The sequence below is a fragment of the Oncorhynchus masou genome, chromosome 16 (assembly GCF_036934945.1).
Source record: "Oncorhynchus masou masou isolate Uvic2021 chromosome 16, UVic_Omas_1.1, whole genome shotgun sequence".
Lineage (NCBI taxonomy): Eukaryota > Metazoa > Chordata > Actinopteri > Salmoniformes > Salmonidae > Oncorhynchus > Oncorhynchus masou.
Window position 1 is genome coordinate 2734894 of NC_088227.1, and position 23715 is coordinate 2758608.

Below are 23715 nucleotides of genomic sequence, written 5' to 3' on the forward strand. Positions count from 1 at the left end.
AAACAATAAAGAAAGAACGAAACGTGAAGTCAATGAAGTGCTAACGGGCAATTAAACAAAAACAAGATCCCACAAACAAAGGTGGGAAAAATGACGACTTAAATATCATCCCCAATTAGAGACAACGATTAGCTGCCTCGAATTAGGAATCATACAAAACACCAACATAGAAAAAGAAACTAGAACACAACATAGACATAGAAATACTAGATCAACCCCTATTCACGCCCTGACTACTATACCATAGAGAAACAATGGCTCTCTATGGTCAGGGCGTGACAGACGGGTTCAAATTATTAGGGATCAATGAAATACATTACGTATATGTATATTCGCCTCTGTTTCAGCACCAATTGGTAGATGGAAAATACTCTGATATTGTAATATATATATAAACAAAAGATATTGATGAATCACAAATACAGTGGTTTGATTCATCCTGAAAGTTGCCATATTCCAGTTTAATCCATTAAATATTGGAAGCTGAGAAAAGTGCACAATAGGGTAATATAATAATAATACTTAATAATGAATTAATAATGAATAATAATAATAGTCCTAGAAATCTACTCTGTTCCTCACAAATCATGGATCTGTAATAACAATGGTCCAGTCGTCGTGAACCAGGTTTTAACTGCTACCTGTGGTGTGAGTTCCGTTATGATTCAAATAGGCTACATGTTCGAAATGAATACACACGTTAGCCTAATATAATCCAGTATTGCTAGCCACCCTCAACAACAACTACACGGACGTAACAGAGGAAAGAAAGGTTAACAGAACTGAATATTGCAAAATGTAGGCTACAAATTGAAGGAGAGAAACACTAACGTGACAGTTCTAAATGTACGTGGGTATTACTGACCGTGGCTCCCAATAGTAGCTAATATTTAACATGATATAAATTGAACATTTTTTGAAAAGCCCGGACATACAATTAAAACATTGTAAAGCACATAAATCAACTCGGTAGGTTCAGCCCTATAGCCTATCGCTTGGGTCTCCAAATTTCATCCCCGTAAATTATTAGGACATACAATTAGTGCTTTGAGAAAGTATTCACACCCCTTGACTTCTTCCACATTTCGTTGTGTTACAGCCTGAATTTAAAATGGATCAAATTTAGATTTTTCTTGTCACTGGCCTACACACAATAACCCATAATGTCATAGTGGAATTATGTTTTTCGAAAAATTGTTTCAAATTAATACAAATTTAAAAGATGAAAGCCTATGTTCAGGAGTAAAAATGTGCTTAACAAGTCACATAATGGGTTGCATGGACTCACTCTGTGTGCCATAATAGTTTTCAAAGTGATTTTTTTATGACTACCTCATCTCTGTACCCCCACACATACAATTATCTGTAAGGTCCCACAGTCGAGCAGTGAATTTCAAACACAGATTCAACCACAAAGACCAGGGAGGTTTTCCAATGCCTCACAAAGAAGGGCACCGATTGGTAGATGGGTAAAAAAAAATAAAAAAGCAGACTCTGAATATCCCTTTGAACATGGTGAAGTTATTAATTACACTTTGGATGGTGTATCAATATACCCAGTAACTACAAAGATACAGGCATCCTTCCTCAGTTGCCCGAGAGGAAGGAAAACGCTCAGGGGGCCAACGGTGACATTAAAAAAGTTATTAATGGCTGTGATAGCAGAAAACTGAGGATGGATCAACAACATTGTAGTTACTCCACAATACTAACCTAATTGACTGAGTGAAATGAAGGAAGCCTGTACAGAATAAAAATATTCCAAAACATGCATCCTGTTTGCAACAAGGCACTAAAGTAATGTAAGGCACTAAAGTAATGTAAAACATGTGGCAAAGCAATTCACATTTTGTTCTGAATACAAAGTGTTATGTTTGGGGCAAATCTAATCCAATACATTACTGAGTACCTCTCTCCATGTTTTAAAGCATATTGGTGGCTGCATCATGTTATGGGTATGTTTGTAACCATTAAGGACTGTTTTTCAGGATAAAAAGAAACGGAATGGAGCTAAGCACAGGAAAAATTCTAGAGGAAAACCTGGTTCAGTCTGCTTTCCACCAGATACTGGGAGATGTATTCACATTTCAGCAGGACAATAGCCTAAAAAAAAGGCCAAATCTGGAGTTGCTTACCAAGAAGACAGTGAATGTTCCTTAGTGGCTGATCTGCTTGAAAATCTTGGGCAAGACTTGAAAATGGCTGACTAGCAATGATCAACAACCAATTTGACGGAGCTTGAAGCATTTTGAAAATAATACATGGGAAAATGTTGCACAATCCAGGTGTGCAAAGCTCTTAGAGACTTACCCAGAAAGACTCACAGCTGTAACCGCTGCCAAAAGTGATTCTAACATCTATTGACTTAGGGGTGTGAATACTTATGTAAATTAGATATTTTCTGCATTTCATTTTCAATACATTTGCAAAATAATGGGTTTTCACTTTGTCATTATGGGATATTGTGACACAACAAAATGTGGAGTAAATCAAGCGGTGTGAATAATTTATGAAGGTAAATTTCAGAATAACGGCAGAGCTATTTATAGCCTACTTCACTGTGGAAAAGGGGCTGAAATACACATCACGTTGATATGATTTTCAGCTTGTTTCACTTCAATCTCCAGCGATCATAAGGAAAAATCAGCTAAAACAACTGCTATTTGTTCACAATCACCTTCTCCAAACCGATGACTCATTTACCTAGCTCTTATCAATGTATAAATTACAGTGTTTGGAGAATGGTATTATTTCTATCGGATTTCTATCCGAATGTTTTTTCACTTGAAACCGACAGGTGCTCAACCTTATTCATGGTTTCCACTAGTGTAAAGATGGTGGAATTACTAGGGAATGAAGTCAAGGTCAGAATATCTGTAGACACCTACGCAACACCTCCATTTATTTGATATCCACCCCAATGGGTACCTTGCTGGCACTGGCTTTTCCCCATGCGTGGGTTCAAGGTCAGAATACACAAAGATGGAATAATGTGGAAGTAACTTGGGTCTGAATTCCCCCCATGCACCTCGATCTGAATAACAATGAGTGAAGGAATGACACTTTTTCTCTATTTAGAATCGGACTAATGAAGTCAGAGGCACAGAGCGGAAAAGCACAAAAGGCCTAGTGTTGAAATGGACTAATCAAGGGGCAGAACCCACTAGCTACTTAAACCTGGCACTTAGCTCTGGAACACGTGACAACCTCATCCTACTCCGAGCGCATAATGAAATGTTACTCTGTCGACTGAAACTTTTACAGTGACAAGGGCAAGGAAAGAGCAGTAGTTTCTCTCATTCTATCAAATGTTGTTTTTCTTGTTCGGGTTGCTGCCACCGGGACAGGTAAGGCTATGTGACAACCTCATCAGGTAAGGCTATGTGACAACCTCATCAGGTAAAGCTGTGTGACAACCTCATCGGGTAAAGCTGTGTGACAACCTCATCAGGTAAGGCTATGTGACAACCTCATCAGGTAAGGCTATGTGACAACCTCATCAGGTAAGGCTATGTGACAACCTCATCAGGTAAGGCTATGTGACAACCTCATCAGGTAAGGCTATGTGACAACCTCATCAGGTAAGGCTATGTGACAACCTCATCAGGTAAGGCTGTGTAACAACCTCATCAGGTAAGGCTATGTAACAACCTCATCAGGTAAGGCTATGTGACAACCTCATCAGGTAAGGCTATGTGACAACCTCATCAGGTAAGGCTATGTGACAACCTCATCAGGTAAGGCTATGTGACAACCTCATCAGGTAAGGCTATGTAACAACCTCATCAGGTAAGGCTATGTAACAACCTCATCAGGTAAGGCTATGTGACAACCTCATCAGGTAAGGCTATGTGACAACCTCATCAGGTAAGGCTGTGTAACAACCTCATCGACATAGGTTTTTATTGAGGCCTACTGTCCTTTAACACATCTCATCCATCTTTCTGTCGATCTCTCCATATGTGTTCAATATCAATGTGCATAATCTGCTAAATGGGAAATATTATATTATATATTATTATGCGTAAAAAAATATTAAAGCAGAGGGAATTCCTACTACTGAAATTATAACAATCATTTTTAAAAGTAGCTTTTTTTACGCACCAGTTCTTCTTTCCTCCGCTCCAGCGTGTGGCGCTGTTTTTCTGCCTCGGAGGAGGCGGCCGAGAGCTTCTTCATGGAGCCCTGGCCGTAGAGCCGTCTCTGGGCCTCCGCCTTCTGCTGGGCCAGGTTACGCTTCTTGTCGCTCGCTCTGAAAGAAGAAACCACAACACAGCAGAGACAAACAATGAGAACAGCAAACTTTCTCTTTCTTTCTCTCTCTCATTTAGCTTCCCTCCATTACCTTTATTTATTTACGTACTCTCTAAAGTATAATTTGATTCATCGTGCAAAGCCCCCAGCCTTTCTCATTTGGCATTGAAGCACAAAAAGTGGAATGCTGAACGTACCAAACCTGGGTTCTTTCAAAAACCATAGCTGCACTTGAGTTTGCCCTGGAGTAATGGAATGAATATCATCCAAAAAGTGCAAACCCACAATCCTGACAGGCCCAATCAAATGCTCAAAACATTTGAAAAAAGCAAAGTTGGAAGGAGTCAGAACCATTGACTTTCTTCATATTCCTAATAAAGAAGTCAATGGTCCTAACTCTCTGACCTAGTGGGAGCAATATATTTCAGCCACTCACTGGTCCTTTAAATGTCATATGGTGCCCAGTGGTGGACATTGGGGTGACTCTGTGTCCTCCATTCCCCGGGAACTGCCCTAGCTCATTTGGGCAGAGGGATATATGGATTGTCTTCTGACGCCTTTCTAGAGCCGGAGACTAAACCGAAAGTTATCGATACTGACCATACCGATCACTTATCACAGGTATTTTGCTGATATTGTTCATTACAATAAGTAATGAAAATAATGTGAAGTTTGAAATGAAATAAGTTTGCTAATATCAGTGATTGTTATGGGACAATTGATGACTACAACCATCAAACTAGTAGTAGTAGTAGTTTAAAGGAGAATAAAAAAAACCTGCTGCACGTTAAAATGATAAACATATCACTCTATTTATCATTATCACATCAATTTAAAATTATAAACATATCACTCTATTTATCATTATCACATCAATTTAAAATTGTAAACATATCACTGTATTTATCATTATCACATCAATTTAAAATTATAAACATATCACTCTATCATTATCACATCAATTTAAAATTATAAACATATCTCTCTATTTATCATTATCACATCAATTTAAAATTATAAACATATCACTGTATTTATCATTATCACATCAATTTAAAATTGTAAACATATCACTGTATTTATCATTATCACATCAATTTAAAATTATAAACATATCACTCTATCATTATCACATCAATTTAAAATTATAAACATATCTCTCTATTTATCATTATCACATCAATTTAAAATGATAAACATATCACTCTATTTATCATTATCACATCAATTTAAAATGATAAACATATCACTCTATTTATCATTATCACATCAATTTAGGCAATATGGATTTTCTTTCATATCGCACAGCTCTATATATTTCCAATTGAACCAAGTCACAACCCCACCCAGCCACCACGGCCCAGCCACCACGGCCCACCCAGCCACCACGGCCTGCCCAGCCACCACCGCCCAGCCACCACCGCCGCCCACCCAGCCACCACCACCGCCCGCCCAGCCACCACCGCCCGCCCAGCCACCACCGCCCGCCCAGCCACCACCGCCCAGCCACCACCGCCCAGCCACCACCGCCCGCCCAGCCACCACCGCCTGCCCAGCCACCATGGCCCACTCAGCCACCACCGCCTACCCAGCCACCACGGCCCACTCAGCCACCACCGCCCAGCCACCACGGCCCACTCAGCCACCACCACCGCCCACCCAGCCACCACCGCCCGCCCAGCCACCACGGCCCGCCCAGCCACCACCACCGCCCGCCCAGGCACCACCGCCCGCCCAGCCACCACGGCCCACCCAGCCACCACGGCCCACCCAGCCACCACGGCCCACCCAGCCACCGGCCCAGCCACCACTGCGGCCGGCCCAGCCACCACCACCGCCCAGCCACCACCGCCCGCCCAGGAACCACCGCCCGCCCAGCCACCACCGCCTGCCCAGCCACCATGGCCCACTCAGCCACCACCGCCTACCCAGCCACCACGGCCCACTCAGCCACCACCGCCCAGCCACCACGGCCCACTCAGCCACCACCACCGCCCACCCAGCCACCACCGCCCGCCCAGCCACCACCGCCCGCCCAGCCACCACGGCCCGCCCAGCCACCACCACCGCCCGCCCAGGCACCACCGCCCGCCCAGCCACCACGGCCCACCCAGCCACCACGGCCCACCCAGCCACCACGGCCCACCCAGCCACCACGGCCCACCCAGCCACCGGCCCAGCCACCACTGCGGCCGGCCCAGCCACCACCGCCTGCCCAGCCACCATGGCCCACTCAGCCACCACCGCCTACCCAGCCACCACGGCCCACTCAGCCACCACCGCCCAGCCACCACGGCCCACTCAGCCACCACCACCGCCCACCCAGCCACCACCGCCCGCCCAGCCACCACGGCCCGCCCAGCCACCACCACCGCCCGCCCAGGCACCACCGCCCGCCCAGCCACCACCACCACCCGCCCAGGCACCACGGCCCACCCAGCCACCACAGCCCAGCCACCACGGCCCACCCAGCCACCACGGCCCACCCAGCCACCGGCCCAGCCACCACCGCCTGCCCAGGAACCACCGCCCGCCCAGCCACCACGGCCCACCCAGCCACCACGGCCCAGCCACCACGGCCCGCCCAGCCACCACGGCCCGCCCAGCCACCACCGCCTGCCCAGCCACCATGGCCCACTCAGCCACCACCGCCTACCCAGCCACCACGGCCCACTCAGCCACCACCGCCCAGCCACCATGGCCCACTCAGCCACCACCACCGCCCACCCAGCCACCACCGCCCGCCCAGCCACCACGGCCCGCCCAGCCACCACCACCGCCCGCCCAGGCACCACCGCCCGCCCAGCCACCACGGCCCACCCAGCCACCACGGCCCAGCCACCACGGCCCGCCCAGCCACCACGGCCCACCCAGCCACCGGCCCAGCCACCACTGCGGCCGGCCCAGCCACCACCGCCCGCCCAGGAACCACGGCCCACCCAGCCACCACGGCCCAGCCACCACGGCCCGCCCAGCCACCACGGCCCACCCAGCCACCACGGCCCACTCAGCCACCACCACGGCCCACCCAGCCACCACGGCCCAGCCACCACGGCCCACCCAGCCACCACGGCCCAGCCACCACGGCCCACCCAGCCACCACGGCCCACCCAGCCACCGGCCCAGCCACCACTGCGGCCGGCCCAGCCACCACCGCCGGCCCAGCCACCACGGCCCGCCCAGCCACCACGGCCCGCCCAGCCACCACCGCCCAGCCACCACGGCCCAGCCACCACGGCCCGCCCAGCCACCACCGCCCGCCCAGCCACCACCGCCCGCCCAGCCACCACGGCCCGCCCAGCCACCACGGCCCAGCCACCACGGCCCGCCCAGCCACCACGGCCCACCCAGACACCACCGCCCAGCCACCACGGCCCGCCCAGCCACCACCGCCCAGCCACCACGGCCCACCCAGCAACCACGGCCCAGCCACCACCGCGGCCCACCCAGCCACCACGGCCCAGCCACCGCGGCCCGGCCAGCCACCGCGGCCCGGCCAGCCACCGCGGCCCGGCCAGCCACCGCGGCCCGCCCAGCCACCGCGGCCCGCCCAGCCACCACGGCCCGCCCAGCCACAACGGCCCACCCAGCAACCACGGCCCAGCCACCACGGCCCACCCAGCCACCACCGCCCACCCAGCCACCACGGCCCACTCCTTACAGAGGTAAGGTATAACTATATAAAGAAATGTAACAACGTTTCTTTCACTCAGTGAACATACGCAGTTTGTCTGGTGCCAGACGTTGTTTCAATGTTCTATCATCAGGCCAAGTTTTATTTGTTGGGTATTAATCAAATCTCCCCTTGTTGTCTTTATGAACGAGCTGTTAAACAATGCTTTTTCTCCTAATGATTTACTATACTGTACTGGGCTGACCTAGAGCTGCGTTCAGTGTATCACTGTGACACAGTGCTGTAAACAGATCTTTTGAAATTCTTCTGATAAGGTATTTATATTGTACTGGGCTGACCTAGAGCTGCGTTCAGTGTATCACTGTGACACAGTGCTGTAAACAGATCTTTTGAAATTCTTCTGATAAGGTATTTATATTGTACTGGGCTGACCTAGAGCTGCGTTCAGTGTATCACTGTGACACAGTGCTGTAAACAGATCTTTTGAAATTCTTCTGATAAGGTATTTATATTGTACTGCACTGGGATAGAGCTGTGTTCAGTGTATCACTGTGCATCACTGTGACACAGTGCTGTAAACAGATCTATTGTAGGGGTGTATTTGATCCACTCCAGTGTGTAAGTCCTAATGTAGTGGCATTCCTTGTTGTTTATGGGGAGGGTATGGGGACTATATTTAGCCATGTGATGGAGAGGCACCGAGAGAGCAGAGAGCTGGAGGTCAGGTCTGGGATGATCAATCAGTGTAGAGACTCAAGGCAGCCCGGGGACAGCACAACCACAACTAGTCAGTATGGATACAATCGCACACGCAAACACACACACACTCACATAAACATGTACACACACAAAGACACGCACAGACACGTACACATACACCTATTGTGACCACTAACCGGCCTCCGCCCAGTAACTTGCCCTGAACTTTAGTTACTATCCGGCTACCACCCGGTAATCAACCCCGCAGCTTAGAGACTGCAGCCCTATGTACATAGTCATAGAACACTGGTCTTTAATAATGTTTACATACTGTTTTACCCACTTCAACTGTGTAGACTGTATTCTAGTCAAGGTTCATCCTATATAACTACTGCTGTACAAACCTATTCTATTCATAGTCTGTCCATCATTTCTATATACACCATCATACACCTAAATATTTATATTCTGGACTCTGACATTCTACTATTTCTATATTTCTTTATTTTGGAGATTCCTGTGTATTGTTTTGTATTACTGTACTGTTGGAGCTAGACACAGGCATTTCCCTACACCCACGATATCATCAACATTATATGTGTACGTGACAATAAAAAATAAAACAATTGATATTTTATTTGATTCCCATATACTTCCTGTCATTGAGCCAACGACTATCCATTTAAAAGCATCATTTTTTAAAATATATATTTTGTTTTCCGCAGAAATGCCAATAATTTAGTAGGGGTGGGCCACCGCAACTAAAGGAATATAGGGGAAACTCTGTGCGCACATACACACACACACAAACACACACACACACTATAAAGCATACTGTAAGCAACACACACAACGCCCGATTGAACAATGCACAAAGAGAACAATGGAGAGGGCCTAAGCTTTGTCAATTTTTTCTTTCGCCATCCAACAATCCAGCACGTAACCCACTTTTACAAGGACTGCAGATTTAGCAGTTGTTAAAACTAAATACAGAAGCCTAGTAAACAAAGCATACTAATGAAATCACTCTGCAACGAATAACAAGAGGGGTAGATAGTGCGCACATCAAAGAATTGAAAATGTTGGTGGTGAAATGAAGAGAATCAATACAAATCTAAAACATTCAAAAGCCTTGGCCATGCAAAAGTTCAGCGTATGCTTTTTGATGAACTCATAATGGGCCTCGGGAGGCCGTGCGGATGATATTGTAGAAATGCTGCTGCTACACAGCATCTATAGGCCTACCTGATGTTGAGAAGTTTCAGTGCGTTGAGCAAGACCCCTTTCTTCACGTCGTAATCAATCTTCTGATCGGTCCCGAAGCTCGGCGCTCGATTGATCTGCGGGAGAAAAGATTCACATTTTAAAAACATTCAACAGTGAAATACAATTTGAAAAACCATGACCTATGAGCAACACTTGAATTGATTTGATTGATTTATTGTCTTAAGACATTGTACAGTTGCCCAGAGGATGAAGTACAAAGCCCAGAGGATACCATTGTGACATCCCTCTTTAAGTTGTGTTTCTTATGATTCTAAGAATGGATTATGCAAAATGATTCAACACTTATTTCCAATGTGGTCCTGTGACCTTTGACCTAGCCCACATCCTGTCTGGTGGGGGCCGGGAAAGGGGGGGGGCAGCTGTCACCAAATACGTGACCCCGTCGCTGTGAGCCAATGACAGCGACCGGTAGCTCGGTCCATGGCATGCTACTGCCCCCTTTGTCCTATGGGACGCTGGCACCTCCAGCCAATACAAACAGGCTCTTATCTCTCCGTGTTTGAGAGTATCGAACCTGTGCAGCATTGTGGGTAAATTGTGCCTGGCTGACTGATCTACAAATAATAAGGAATATTTATTTATGATGGTAGATGATTTGTAGATCAGTCCGTCGGTAGTGTCAACTGCAATGTCGAACAAGCCCAATAACACAGTACAGTAGCTCAGTACAAGCAGCACAAGCCATTTGAATGGGATAAAACGTTCAGAAGATTCACTCACAGTGCTCCATACAAAAACCCTGTATCATTCCTTTTCATTCGTGCAAAATGTAAGAATGGCCTCGCTTTTCTCAAAAAGGGTAAAAACGTTGTCAGTCGGGGCGACGGATTCAGATATCAAGCATTATACCTGACAGGACAAAAGTTCTCATCCCCAGATGGTGGGGGAATTGTGAGCGGCAAAGAAGGGGCCAGCATATCAGGGAGAGAACGCTGATTGAATTCTGCCTAAAAGGGAGTTCAAATGACAGAGGCGCAGCGCTAAGGGCGGGATCAGGTTTCAGAGCGTCACAACGAGATAACACTACTCCCTCGGTGCCACCTCTTTACCTTTTCATACACACAGCACTGCCACCATTCACCTCTTTACCTGTTCATACACACAGCACTGCCACCATTCACCTCTTTACCTGTTCATACACACAGCACTGCCACCATTCACCTCTTTACCTGTTCATACACACAGCACTGCCACCATTCACCTCTTTACCTGTTCATACACACAGCACTGCCACCATTCACCTCTTTACCTGTTCATACACACAGCACTGCCACCATTCACCTCTTTACCTGTTCATACACACAGCACTGCCACCATTCACCTCTTTACCTGTTCATACACACAGCACTGCCACCATTCACCTCTTTACCTGTTCATACACACAGCACTGCCACCATTCACCTCTTTACCTTTTCATACACACAGCACTGCCACCATTCACCTCTTTACCTGTTCATACACACAGCACTGCCACCATTCACCTCTTTACCTGTTCATACACACAGCACTGCCACCATTCACCTCTTTACCTTTTCATACACACAGCACTGCCACCATTCACCTCTTTACCTGTTCATACACACAGCACTGCCACCATTCACCTCTTTACCTGTTCATACACACAGCACTGCCACCATTCACCTCTTTACCTGTTCATACACACAGCACTGCCACCATTCACCTCTTTACCTGTTCATACACACAGCACTGCCACCATTCACCTCTTTACCTGTTCATACACACAGCACTGCCACCATTCACCTCTTTACCTGTTCATACACACAGCACTGCCACCATTCACCTCTTTACCTGTTCATACACACAGCACTGCCACCATTCACCTCTTTACCTGTTCATACACACAGCACTGCCACCATTCACCTCTTTACCTTTTCATACACACAGCACTGCCACCATTCACCTCTTTACCTGTTCATACACACAGCACTGCCACCATTCACCTCTTTACCTGTTCATACACACAGCACTGCCACCATTCACCTCTTTACCTGTTCATACACACAGCACTGCCACCATTCACCTCTTTACCTGTTCATACACACAGCACTGCCACCATTCACCTCTTTACCTGTTCATACACACAGCACTGCCACCATTCACCTCTTTACCTGTTCATACACACAGCACTGCCACCATTCACCTCTTTACCTGTTCATACACACAGCACTGCCACCATTCACCTCTTTACCTGTTCATACACACAGCACTGCCACCATTCACCTCTTTACCTGTTCATACACACAGCACTGCCACCATTCACCTCTTTACCTGTTCATACACACAGCACTGCCACCATTCACCTCTTTACCTGTTCATACACACAGCACTGCCACCATTCACCTCTTTACCTGTTCATACACACAGCACTGCCACCATTCACCTCTTTACCGGTTCATACACACAGCACTGCCACCATTCACCTCTTTACCTGTTCATACACACAGCACTGCCACCATTCACCTCTTTACCTGTTCATACACACAGCACTGCCACCATTCACCTCTTTACCGGTTCATACACACAGCACTGCCACCATTCACCTCTTTACCTGTTCATACACACAGCACTGCCACCATTTGGTGCAATTAGTCTAGGATTAGGTTGAGAAAACACACATATGCACATACAGACATTTCAATAATGCTCCACTTACACAAAACAAGAAGGGAAACCTCTCGGTGCACACACTGGGTCAGTTCATTTCAATTCTATTTCCTGTAGTAAGCTCAATCTACACACTGTATTTACGTCAGCAAATGGCCCCAAGACAGAAACACTGGAAATGCTCCCTAGGTACCAAGACTCGCCGTTTGTCTCCTGGCCGGCCAATCACTAATCCCCAGCACAAAGGTGCTTGCTGATGTGTGCCAGGGCTTAGGGAGCGCTGCTGTAAGATCATATTTACATCACAACCTAGGCTCCATGCACCACTGAGCGTAATGTAGCTAGGGTTGCCAACAGTGAGCTAAATCAATGAATAAACTGTAGCGGCCGTAACCCTACCAGGTCCTGATGCCTCCATTGCCCCTGGGTCCTTTGAGCACAGACGGGCAACAGTACCATCGGAGAGGTGTCCCTTCACACAAGGTGCCATAGATTTACAGTGTCAGCCATTTAGCTTTTCCTATCCCAGTGTTCTCTCCCGCTCAGTCAATTATATTTTTCCCAGTGCCTGGGAGATTTTAGCCTCATGTCCCACTTTCAGAAGAGAGAACAGAATAGAAAGGGAAAGAGTAAGGGAGAAAAGTGTGATTTTCATTTATATGCCCCTCACATAGTGTATGACACACACAAAGAGAGCATGGGGGTATGTACTGTACTGTATGCTGCATGGTTAGTGCAGTTGCCATTGGTAATCCTGGCTGCGTTTTTCTCAGTTTGTCTAATTTTTCAGTGTGATTTGTGGTGTCAATCTATCACGGGGAGACCGGCAGCTCTTTCTCTTTCTTAATCTCTCTGTTGATCTCCTTCACTTTGTCTCTTTTCTCTCCTTCTCTCTCAACCCTTTCAATCTCCTTCCCTCTCTCTTCCTCTTCTCTTGCTCTGAGGTAGGAAGTCAGGCCAGTCTGGGTCTAATGAACCCCCGCAGCCTCTAAAATCCTGCTCTGATTTCCTTAAGTGTCTCAGTCAGGGGCTTAAAGAGCGCGTGCTCCAAGAGGCGTTCAATAAAAACAAAAGATTATACGTTTTACCCTTTGAGTTTTCCCAAATTCGCATTGACAACTCTGAATATATCAATCCAACTAAAGAGAGTGAGAGAGCAAACGAGAACAAACAAAACATACATGTTTATATCATCGTTTTATTTATTTATTTTCCCCCGGTCGATTTCAATTCTTCCAATTGAAAGGTTGGGATCAGAGTGAATGTCAGCTAGGTGCATAGTGAATCAGTTTCATACCCCAGGAAAATATCTCCCTCTCTTTTCCCTTTTGCACCGGGATACGTGTCTTTGATGCATAAGTAACCTGCCAACGTTTCTATAGGCACATGTAAAATGTAGCTCTGTGGTCGGGCGTTCTGCGTGCGGTTAGCCCCACGTGAATCAACCATTTGGTTTGAATCGACTTTGATGTACTCGTGCTATAATGATCCTGATTATTAGCCTTAAAGCACAAGCAGAAGAGCGCACAGAGCAACCCAGCGAATTCATATGATGGATGGATTTTGGACAGTTCAGTCGAAATAAAAATAAGAGAAAAAGTACAAATTCTCCCCACATAGCTGTCTGACTCACAGTGAGCTGAGCAGGGCCTCTAGGGCATTGGATAGCGCAGAGAGAGCTCTATAATAATATGCGTATTAATGGATCAATGAATCAGTGCTCATGGTCAACTCCCATTGTGTTTGTGTTTAAATACTCTGCAGACACTGAAATGCACGGTCGTGATTAATCTCTCTCAGTAAGATTAACCCGCCTTATTATGCCTACATTAGTGTATACAAACCCTGGCTTTCTCAAACTCCGATATGGCCTCAAACACTCAGGGATATCGGCGCAGTTCAACAGCCACCAGGATGGACTGTTATTGCAGCACAAAGGCAAAAAGGGAGAGCGGTGATCCAGCTGGTCGGCCGGTTAAATGGGGCTCCGGTTTCGCCGCCTTCTCAATTACTGTTTTATTCCTTTGTGGCATTTATAATGGCTAATTCCGACAGAGAAACTTGAGCTGGCAGTGGGAGCAGTCCAGAGCATGTTAAAGGTCCTGGGACTTACCAGACCAACACTTCACAAAAAGTGACCTGTCTCGACCCGTTTTGAGTGGCTTGTACACATGCTTGTCAAAGGCAAACAACACAGACACACACACAGTTGCTGCCATCGCAGCCTGATGATAAATGACTAAATGCTGGTGCTCGTTTTCAACTGGCCCATATACCAGACCTGTACATTCCTAATTTGATGCTTATTCTGTGAAATAGTCATGTTTAAAAAAAAAAAAAAAAAAAAAAGTTTAAATTACCTAACTTAGTTTTGCCATGGTTATCGATGGAGACAGACAGATCACATATGGATCGTTGACATTTTTCGTTAAAAGGGGCAAGCTGCAGTTGCTCCATCCATTTTTGGACTTAACGAAAAGTACCCATCGATTCTTGAAGAATTTAACAACAAATGGCTCATTTCAACTGTCGTAACCCATCAGAACCCAAAATATGAGCTTGTTTCACTCCAATGTTTGTAAACAAAGTAAATGTAAATAAACACTATATAACCTCAAAACATGGTTAAAACTATCATTTGTATATCATGGTCCTTACATCCATAGATATGTCAATGAATTTGAGAGTGGTTACATTTCTCCTGCCCTATTCATCAGGTTTTTCCCAAAACAGCAGTGGCCAGTTAGATTTGTTATTGTTCAAACTGCTGATTGCCACTTTAATAAACCCCTTATGAAGCCACACAGCTGGAAGGTGAATACTGCCATCTAGAGTTCCATAGGAGATTAAATAGGCAGGGGCATGAAGGTACATATTATTCATAAACATTTCAAATATTACAGGAATCAAAAATAATGGATTTAATCAGTGCAATAACTTATATTAATAAAATATATTCGAGGACAAAGCAACTCAAATATAATGAAATATGTACAACTATATACAACATGTATATATATATATACAATATGTACAACTATATGTATATGTATGTTTTTGAATTCTTGGAAAGGAAATCAAGATGGTGGAAATGTCTTGAAAGGAGGAAAAGGAGCCAATTCATTCTTAATCCCCCTGAATTCACCTTGAATTTAAGGAACACAATGTATTGCTTTGTTGAAGTTATAAAGCAGAGGTATTCTAACAAAAAGAGTATGCAGGGCACTGTTTCCTTTATCCCCTAAATATTACACCTCACATTCCTACATTTATATGTATTTTTAGCTCCATAAATACAAATATTATATCATGTAATAAATAGGCTCAAAATAACCAGTTATCTCCACAGATTAAATAGAATTGTATGAAAGTGTATTCAACTACAACCTACTTAATCTTTTCTGAAATGAAAATAGACTGAGGTATTTTAGGGTATTGTATTTTATAGACACTGTTGGATGTGTCTGCCTTTTGATTTAGACAACTTTGGACTGGACACAGCGGCAAGGAGGGGAAGTAGCCGTCGCGCTGCGTAGAGGATAACAGCAGAAGATCAAAGTGTGTGTATGTGTGTGAGAGAAAGAGCGAGCGAGTGTGTGTGTGTGTTTGTGCGTGCCTTGAAAAGAGCTGCAGTATTTGTTTACGCTCGCCAGTGCAGATCATTTCCATTCACCCCCCAGTAGAAAGGATGTCTGGTTATATAGGCTCTCAGGAAGGGCCAAGCGAACCAAACTCATCTTGAAACAATCGGAGAGGGGGTTAGAGCGAGCTTCGTCTGACCACCGGAGGGGGGGGGGGGGGGCGGAGCTATCACCCGTCCCAAACACCAGCAGCACGCTTGACTCAAAGCACGCCTGCCTCATTAGCTGCCAATCACTCCTTGCGACACGCCCCTGAGGTGGTGAAATGGTGGGATGGCTGAGAGGAGGAGGACGAGGGAGGTGGGCAGTTACGCTGCAGCCTTCAACAAACAAACCCTGTAATGAGTGCGCTTCACATTGGAGAGCAGTGACATCACTCATCACTATGTGTGTATGTGTGTGTGTACATATAGCGTGAGAGTGTTTTCAAATTCTCACACACCACCTCTTTCAGACAGCCGCGTCAACAAAGGCGGCAAAACACTTTTGTGCGTGAGCTTTTTTTCTTATTTTTATCCATCTCCCATTTTGTTATGGGTCTGCTGCATGTTTCACAAGTGTCAAGTCCCTCCCAGCTCCTCCTGAAATATGAAAGCATGGGATTGATGATGGGAGAGATCAGAGCAGGTCGCAGAGGCTACCCTGGAGAGACAGAGTAACCCCTACACACAAACACAGGAGTTCTGCATGCACAAAACACGCAGAGGCTGCCCTAAGAAGCTCCCTGATGTCTTTGAGGCGCTGGAGACCGGTGCCGCGGCACGAGACTCGAGTCATCCTCACAGTGACCTTCCAGGACTGCATCCCAAACGGCACCCTATTCCTGATATAATACACTACTTCTTACTAGGGCCCATAACGTTCTGGTCAAAAGGTAGGTAATAGATTGCCACTTGGAGTCCAGCCCAGGAATTATTCCTGCTAGCTGCAAACACTTGTTCCTTTTATTTGGGAAACCAGGTGTCTTTCTTTTGATCACATACAGAAAAAGAGCAAAACAGGATTTAATGAGGGCCGAACTCGACGAGTGGTCCACAGGCCAGTGTTCCCGGCCAGAGAAAACGCACTAATAATTCCTAAACAATAAATATGCTCACACCCAGGCGCTCCGGCTGTGGGATAGACATGCCAAATCATTTAACCGGACAGTTTGCATGTATATTCTCCCTTTTCGCCCTCTCGCTGTGCGCCCTGAATATTCTCTCCCGTCGCCCGCTTTTGACATTATTCGTCATGCTGGCTTAACATCTCTAGTGTGTCTGGGGTCCTGGAAAGACCTGAGAAACAATGGGAAAGCGAGGGCCCTGGGGGAATGATATGGGGGGAAAGATATCAGTGTCGCACCGCAATACTTAGCTAATGAGCAAAAGCATCATCCCGCATGACTCTCTCTGACCCTTTTCTTTTCGACACTATACCAAGATACCTTTGCTTGTATCTGTTAGATTTTTTTTCCAGTGGAAGTTTTATTTCCTCACAAGCACCCAGTTTACCAGCGTTAATTATTTTCATAGATTTTTTTCCTTTTCTCGCAAGTGTGCAAAATGAACCCTTATTAGAAAGCCAACAACAGTCTAACCAGTTGGTGAGCGTCGAATGGCGATGAATGAAAAGCTGTCGAAGAGATGCAGATGCTGTGTGTGTGCGTGCGTGTTTGCCTGCGTGTGCATGTCTGTGTGCGTTTGTGTGCATGTATAACTGTGTGTGTGCATCAACCCAGGCGGGTCAATGAAAGTGAGGTTTCTTGGGTTACACCATTTGTGTGTCTCTCCCTGTGTAATGCTGGTGTTTTGACTGTCAATGGGAGGTATAACCGGTGTAGAAAACCCAAGGAATTAAGATAAGGATCGCACAAAGCCTGTCTTTCTCTCCCTGCTCAGTACAATGAGCTCTGCATCTGATGTGGCTTTGGTTCGCCTCGAATCTCTCCCTCCCGCCTTCTCCATTTTCTCCTCCATCTTCAACCCTACAGCCACAATGCTGAAGCAATGCTTTGGTTATTATCGAGCAGGTGTGTGTTTGTACAAATGTACAGTCCCCTTTTCTGAGTATCAGCACTTATTTTCAATATTTTTCAAGCTCAGTTGATTTTCCTTTGTGTCCGTTCATTGGGAAATCGCAGGAGCTCGAGACTGCCGAGGGTCTGTTCAGCTACGAGCAAGTGTCCCTAATCAAGGGTGTTTGCAACGCCACACAATGGCGAATGCCTTGTCAAAGCTGTGTGGCGCCTTTTCAAGCGTAATTGTAGGATGTGAAACGCAATCATGTTCTTTTCTTGAAACCCACCCCCAGAATGAAACATACACGCATACACACACACACACACACACACACACACACACACACAAATCGTATTTGACATTTTCTTTAATATGATACCATCTACCTTTCAGGTAGCCATAATAGACCGACTAGAAGTTCAATACTTCTCTCTAGTTGGAACGGTGCCATGATCAGGACAGTGCGGAGCAGGATATGGCTCGGAAAACATACCTCAATCCAATGGCAGTGTACTCCTAATTATCCCAACTGACACATCGAAAAGATTGAAATACTGCTAGTTTTTAATGAAATTGCTTTTGTCGTCAGCATGCTAGGCTAGCTAATGCTAAAGCAACCCATTGGATTCAAAACTTCCGGTAGCTGCTCGCCACAACGCTAGGCCTCGCATTTTCATGGAATCCAATGGGCTGCTAATAGCATTAGCTAGCCTAGCAGGCTGACGAACAAGGCCGTTTCATTAAAAACTAGCAGTATTTCAAGCTTCTCGACATGTCAGTTGGGATAATTAGATAATTAGGAGTGCAGCGCCATCTCCCATCCCTGGACTGAGGTAGTTTTCACAGTCTTGCGCCGGCTCAGAGCTGTCCTTATGAAGGCATAGCACCATTCCGACTAGAGAGAAGTAATGAACGTCAGGTCAGATTCTAAAGCCAACATGCTCTGAATTGGCATGGCCTGAAGTTTCATTTCCTGGTTAAGTTTGCCTGTCAGTCTCGCCGGACCAGCTCACACAGACACACCAGGAGAGTAAAAGCACAGCATATAGAGACTCCATGTAATCTGGGCTGACACCAATAAAGTAACCTGAGATATGAAGTCTCCACAGTTAAACAATCTTGCCTAGATTATGTTGAACACATACACACACACAAGTGTACACACACACACACACACACACACACACACACACACACACACACACACACACACACACACACACACACACACACACAGCATAATTTTTACTGTGTGGGAATCTAAAAAGAAATCTAGACAGTAATAGACTGGGGAGAATATTACATTTGCCCTAAAATGTTGTAATGTTTAGTTTAATAAAATGTGTATCAGGGGTGATGGGATACAGGGACAGGGTTTGCAAATTGTTAAAATTCCAGGTGAGTAAACTAATATTTACTTCACTACTAAAGTCATACAACCACTACCATGAGCCAAGCAGCTGCAAAGAAAACTACTAAAGTTATTTTCAGGCTTCGTAGGATACGCGCTGAGGGCTGGGGAGGGTTTCTGCACTCACAAGTGTATCCTGAGTAATCACTTGAATTTTGGAAATAAATGATTGTTGCTGTAAATGTAGCGTGAAAGAGAAGCGTTTTTTGGGGGGCGCCGTGAAACTGGCAAGGATGTTAATTGATGAGAGTTAAGGCGGGCTGCTAGTTGCACTGGGGGAATCATTACTGCTGAAGTGTAACAACTGCATCCACGGCTGTTTGCCTACTCACACACACACACACACACGCATGCATGAACACAAAAGTATGCACGCACACATGGCTTCAAACTTACACGGCAAAGGCATCAGCAGTCACTGAGAGCGCCTCACTCTGTGTCCTTTTGTCATTCAACAACACACACACACACACACACACACAACATTTGTGTTCCACCATGGCTCTCCCAGGAAGAGCGGAGATTTTACTATTGAGACTTTAAAAAAAATATATTATTATTTTGGGTTCACACAATAGTGAAAACAAAGAATTATCACCGAGGCATTTCACATCCTAGAGTCGATTTGTGAGAGGAGAAAGAAAACGGCGTGCAGCACTTTGGGTTAAAGGATTTAGGTCAGTGGTCGCCAAGCGGTCGACCAAACATTTCTGTAAAAAGCCCAAAGAGGCTTGCGTTCCTATTTTTTTTATTTGTGTCACGCTGTTTGCGATAGGTGCACTTGATTCAGCTGCCCTGCGCACCGAGTAGTTGTAGTGTTCCCATTTTGAACCATTTCATGTGTCTGAAGGTACAAACTCCCCCTACCCAGCAAGCCTGGAGACCAAATCAAGTGCACCTATAGGTATACCGCGGGTCAATCAGATAGCTCCGATCACCATGTCTGCAGTATATACAGTCATTGGTCTGCAGCTTCCACGAGCCCAAAGGGAAGTTGATAGTCGACTCTACGGTGTGAGATTTTAAAACTTTAAAAACCATGACTAGAGAGACTGCTATTTTTATTAGTGAATTCATGTTTAAGACTTTATTAAGCACTGTCAACACTTCATTCAATTGTATACGCCATAAAACGCCCTCTCCCTATCAACTCGTGTGCTAAAAAGTGTATCGATAGACTTGCTCGTGTCTTTTCACGTTCTCTGGTCATACGGTTAACAACATGAATTGGTGTATGAGTCAGAAATAATAGAGTGTGACTCGAGTTTCGTCATTAGCTGGAAGACGGTGCCCCCTTTTTGGCCAGTCAGCACTAAGCGGAGGGAAGGAGAGCTGAGGGACGGTGAGAGGCAGCCTCTCCGCTGTTCTCGCTCTCCCTCCACTGAGACTGACCATCAGATGCAGGCACCATCAGTCCAGTAAAATGATTTAAATGGATGCCTCACGAGTAATACAACAAATGATCTATTGCCAGTGTGATATCTCATATTATTTTAAAATGGTCTGAGAAGAACATTGGCAGGGCAACTCAAGAATAGTGATAATGTATTGAGCCTACTGCACAAATGTCATTGCTACAGAACTGCTTTGAATAGGTTAATGTTGCATAGGCTTACATTTTTTAAACAACGTTTAAAACAAAAATCTGAGAGGTACATTTTGGCCTGCATTTTGACTCAGAAAGTGATCTCGGCTCAGAAAAGGTTGGTGACCACTGATTTAGGTCATGCTTTAACTGCCTGACATCAGTATTGGGAAGATAGAAATCCTGGACTGGAGTTATAAGCTCCCAATCGGAACTGGGTCAAACTGTAGTCCTGACCTCGTGTGTGTGTGTGAATGAAATGTTCATGTCAAATCGCCAGTTAGCAGCCCATCCCTTATGGGATTAATTGACACATAAACAAACATCACAATAATTCACTGTGATAATTCAGTGATAATTATCTTGCATCGCATAGAGTAATATTATATATATTTTTAAATAAGTTAAATAAAAATCAGTACATATTAGTAAATAAGGTTATCCAAACAATAATTACATCCCTAGAGCTGTAAAAAAGATACCTACATACAGGCATACATAACATATACAGATAAATATAGAACAATTTAACAGAAAGCATTTGAACCCAGTCCGGCACAAAGAAAAGATTCATGTGGGAAACAGGCCTGCACACAATCTACATACACTTGTGCCACTTGGTACATAGAAACTAAATATGTTTATAATATAATTATAGGTAACCCTTTTTCATTTATTACAGGCTTTATCTTAATATTCCACAAATGGAAATACACAATGGACAAAAAAACATTTCAGTTTCTCCTCATGGCTCAGCCACATAATGCCGTGCCAAGGTATATCTGGTGGGCTTTCTGGAATAAGAGCAAGCATTTATTGTGGTAAAAAGGGCAATAGAGGATACAATTTTTTTCATTTTCTATTTCTTCAAGGTCACAATAGTTAAATATTAATTCCTCTTCCATTTCACCACAATATCGACATTGTCCTCTTGGGAAAATGTCCCCAAAGACCATTTTAAGCTTAAGGGTTAGGTTTAGGATTTAGAGGGTTTCTGTTTATGCTGGTATCAAACCTTGGGTTGCACGGGCCTATTGCAACTTTCCAGTTTAACCTTAAGGTTTAGGGTTAAGGTTACAATTAGGGTTACAATTAGGGTTAGGGGTTACGTTTAGGCGCTAGGGTTAGGGTCAGGGGTTAGGGAAAATATGATTTTGAAAGATTTTTGGGGGAGGGTCCCCACGAAGATAGAAAAACAAGTGTGTATGTGTGTGGGTATATGTGTGATTGTGTCCATTTGTTTGCTTCTGTGTGTAAAACCGGGATGGAGTGTAAGCAAAGTCAGCCTGTGTTTATGATAGCAGTCACTGTGAGGTCGTCACTCAGCCTGTGTTTATGATAACAGTCACTGTGAGGTCGTCACTCAGCCTGTGTTTATGATAGCAGTCACTGTGAGGTCGTCACTCAGCCTGTGTTTATGATAGCAGTCACTGTGAGGTCGTCACTCAGCCTGTGTTTATGATAGCAGTCGCTGTGAGGTCGTCACTCAGCCTGTGTTTATGATAGCAGTCACTGTGAGGTCGTCACTCAGCCTGTGTTTATGATAGCAGTCACTGTGAGGTCGTCACTCAGCCTGTGTTTATGATAGCAGTCACTGTGAGGTCGTCACTCAGCCTGTGTTTATGATAGCAGTCACTGTGAGGTCGTCACTCAGCCTGTGTTTATGATAGCAGTCACTGTGAGGTCGTCACTCAGCCTGTGTTTATGATAGCAGTCACTGTGAGGTCGTCACTCAGCCTGTGTTTATGATAGCAGTCACTGTGAGGTCGTCACTCAGCCTGTGTTTATGATAGCAGTCACTGTGAGGTCGTCACTCAGCCTGTGTTTATGATAGAAGTCACTGTGAGGTCGTCACTCAGCCTGTGTTTATGATAGCAGTCACTGTGAGGTCGTCACTCAGCCTGTGTTTATGATAGCAGTCACTGTGAGGTCGTCACTCAGCCTGTGTTTATGATAGCAGTCGCTGTGAGGTCGTCACTCAGCCCGTGTTTATGATAGCAGTCACTGTGAGGTCGTCACTCAGCCTGTGTTTATGATAGCAGTCACTGTGAGGTCGTCACTCAGCCTGTGTTTATGATAGCAGTCACTGTGAGGTCGTCACTCAGCCTGTGTTTATGATAGCAGTCACTGTGAGGTCGTCAGTCAGACTGTGTTTATGATAGCAGTCACTGTGAGGTCGTCACTCAGCCCGTGTTTATGATAGCAGTCACTGTGAGGTCGTCACTCAGCCTGTGTTTATGATAGCAGTCACTGTGAGGTCGTCAGTCAGCCTGTGTTTATGATAGCAGTCACTGTGAGGTCGTCACTCAGCCTGTGTTTATGATAGCAGTCACTGTGAGGTCGTCACTCAGCCTGTGTTTATGATAGAAGTCACTGTGAGGTCGTCACTCAGCCTGTGTTTATGATAGAAGTCACTGTGAGGTCGTCACTCAGCCTGTGTTTATGATAGAAGTCACTGTGAGGTCGTCAGTCAGCCTGTGTTTATGATAGCAGTCACTGTGAGGTCGTCAGTCAGCCTGTGTTTATGATAGCAGTCACTGTGAGGTCGTCACTCAGCCTGTGTTTATGATAGCAGTCAC

The 23715-nt window shown here is 45.6% G+C and overlaps 1 protein-coding gene across 1 annotated transcript in view; it reads right to left on the bottom strand.

Moving 5' to 3' along the window:
* The window catches only part of ttll7 (tubulin tyrosine ligase-like family, member 7), a 157802-nt gene that overhangs the window by 58580 nt on the left and 75507 nt on the right, over nt 1-23715 (bottom strand). Inside the window, exons 10-11 of the mRNA XM_064990545.1 lie at nt 9833-9927; nt 4105-4252 (exon numbers count right to left, since the gene is read on the bottom strand). Of these exons, the coding sequence (XP_064846617.1) occupies nt 4105-4252; nt 9833-9927 (243 nt within the window). The remainder of the gene's footprint in view (nt 1-4104; nt 4253-9832; nt 9928-23715) is intronic.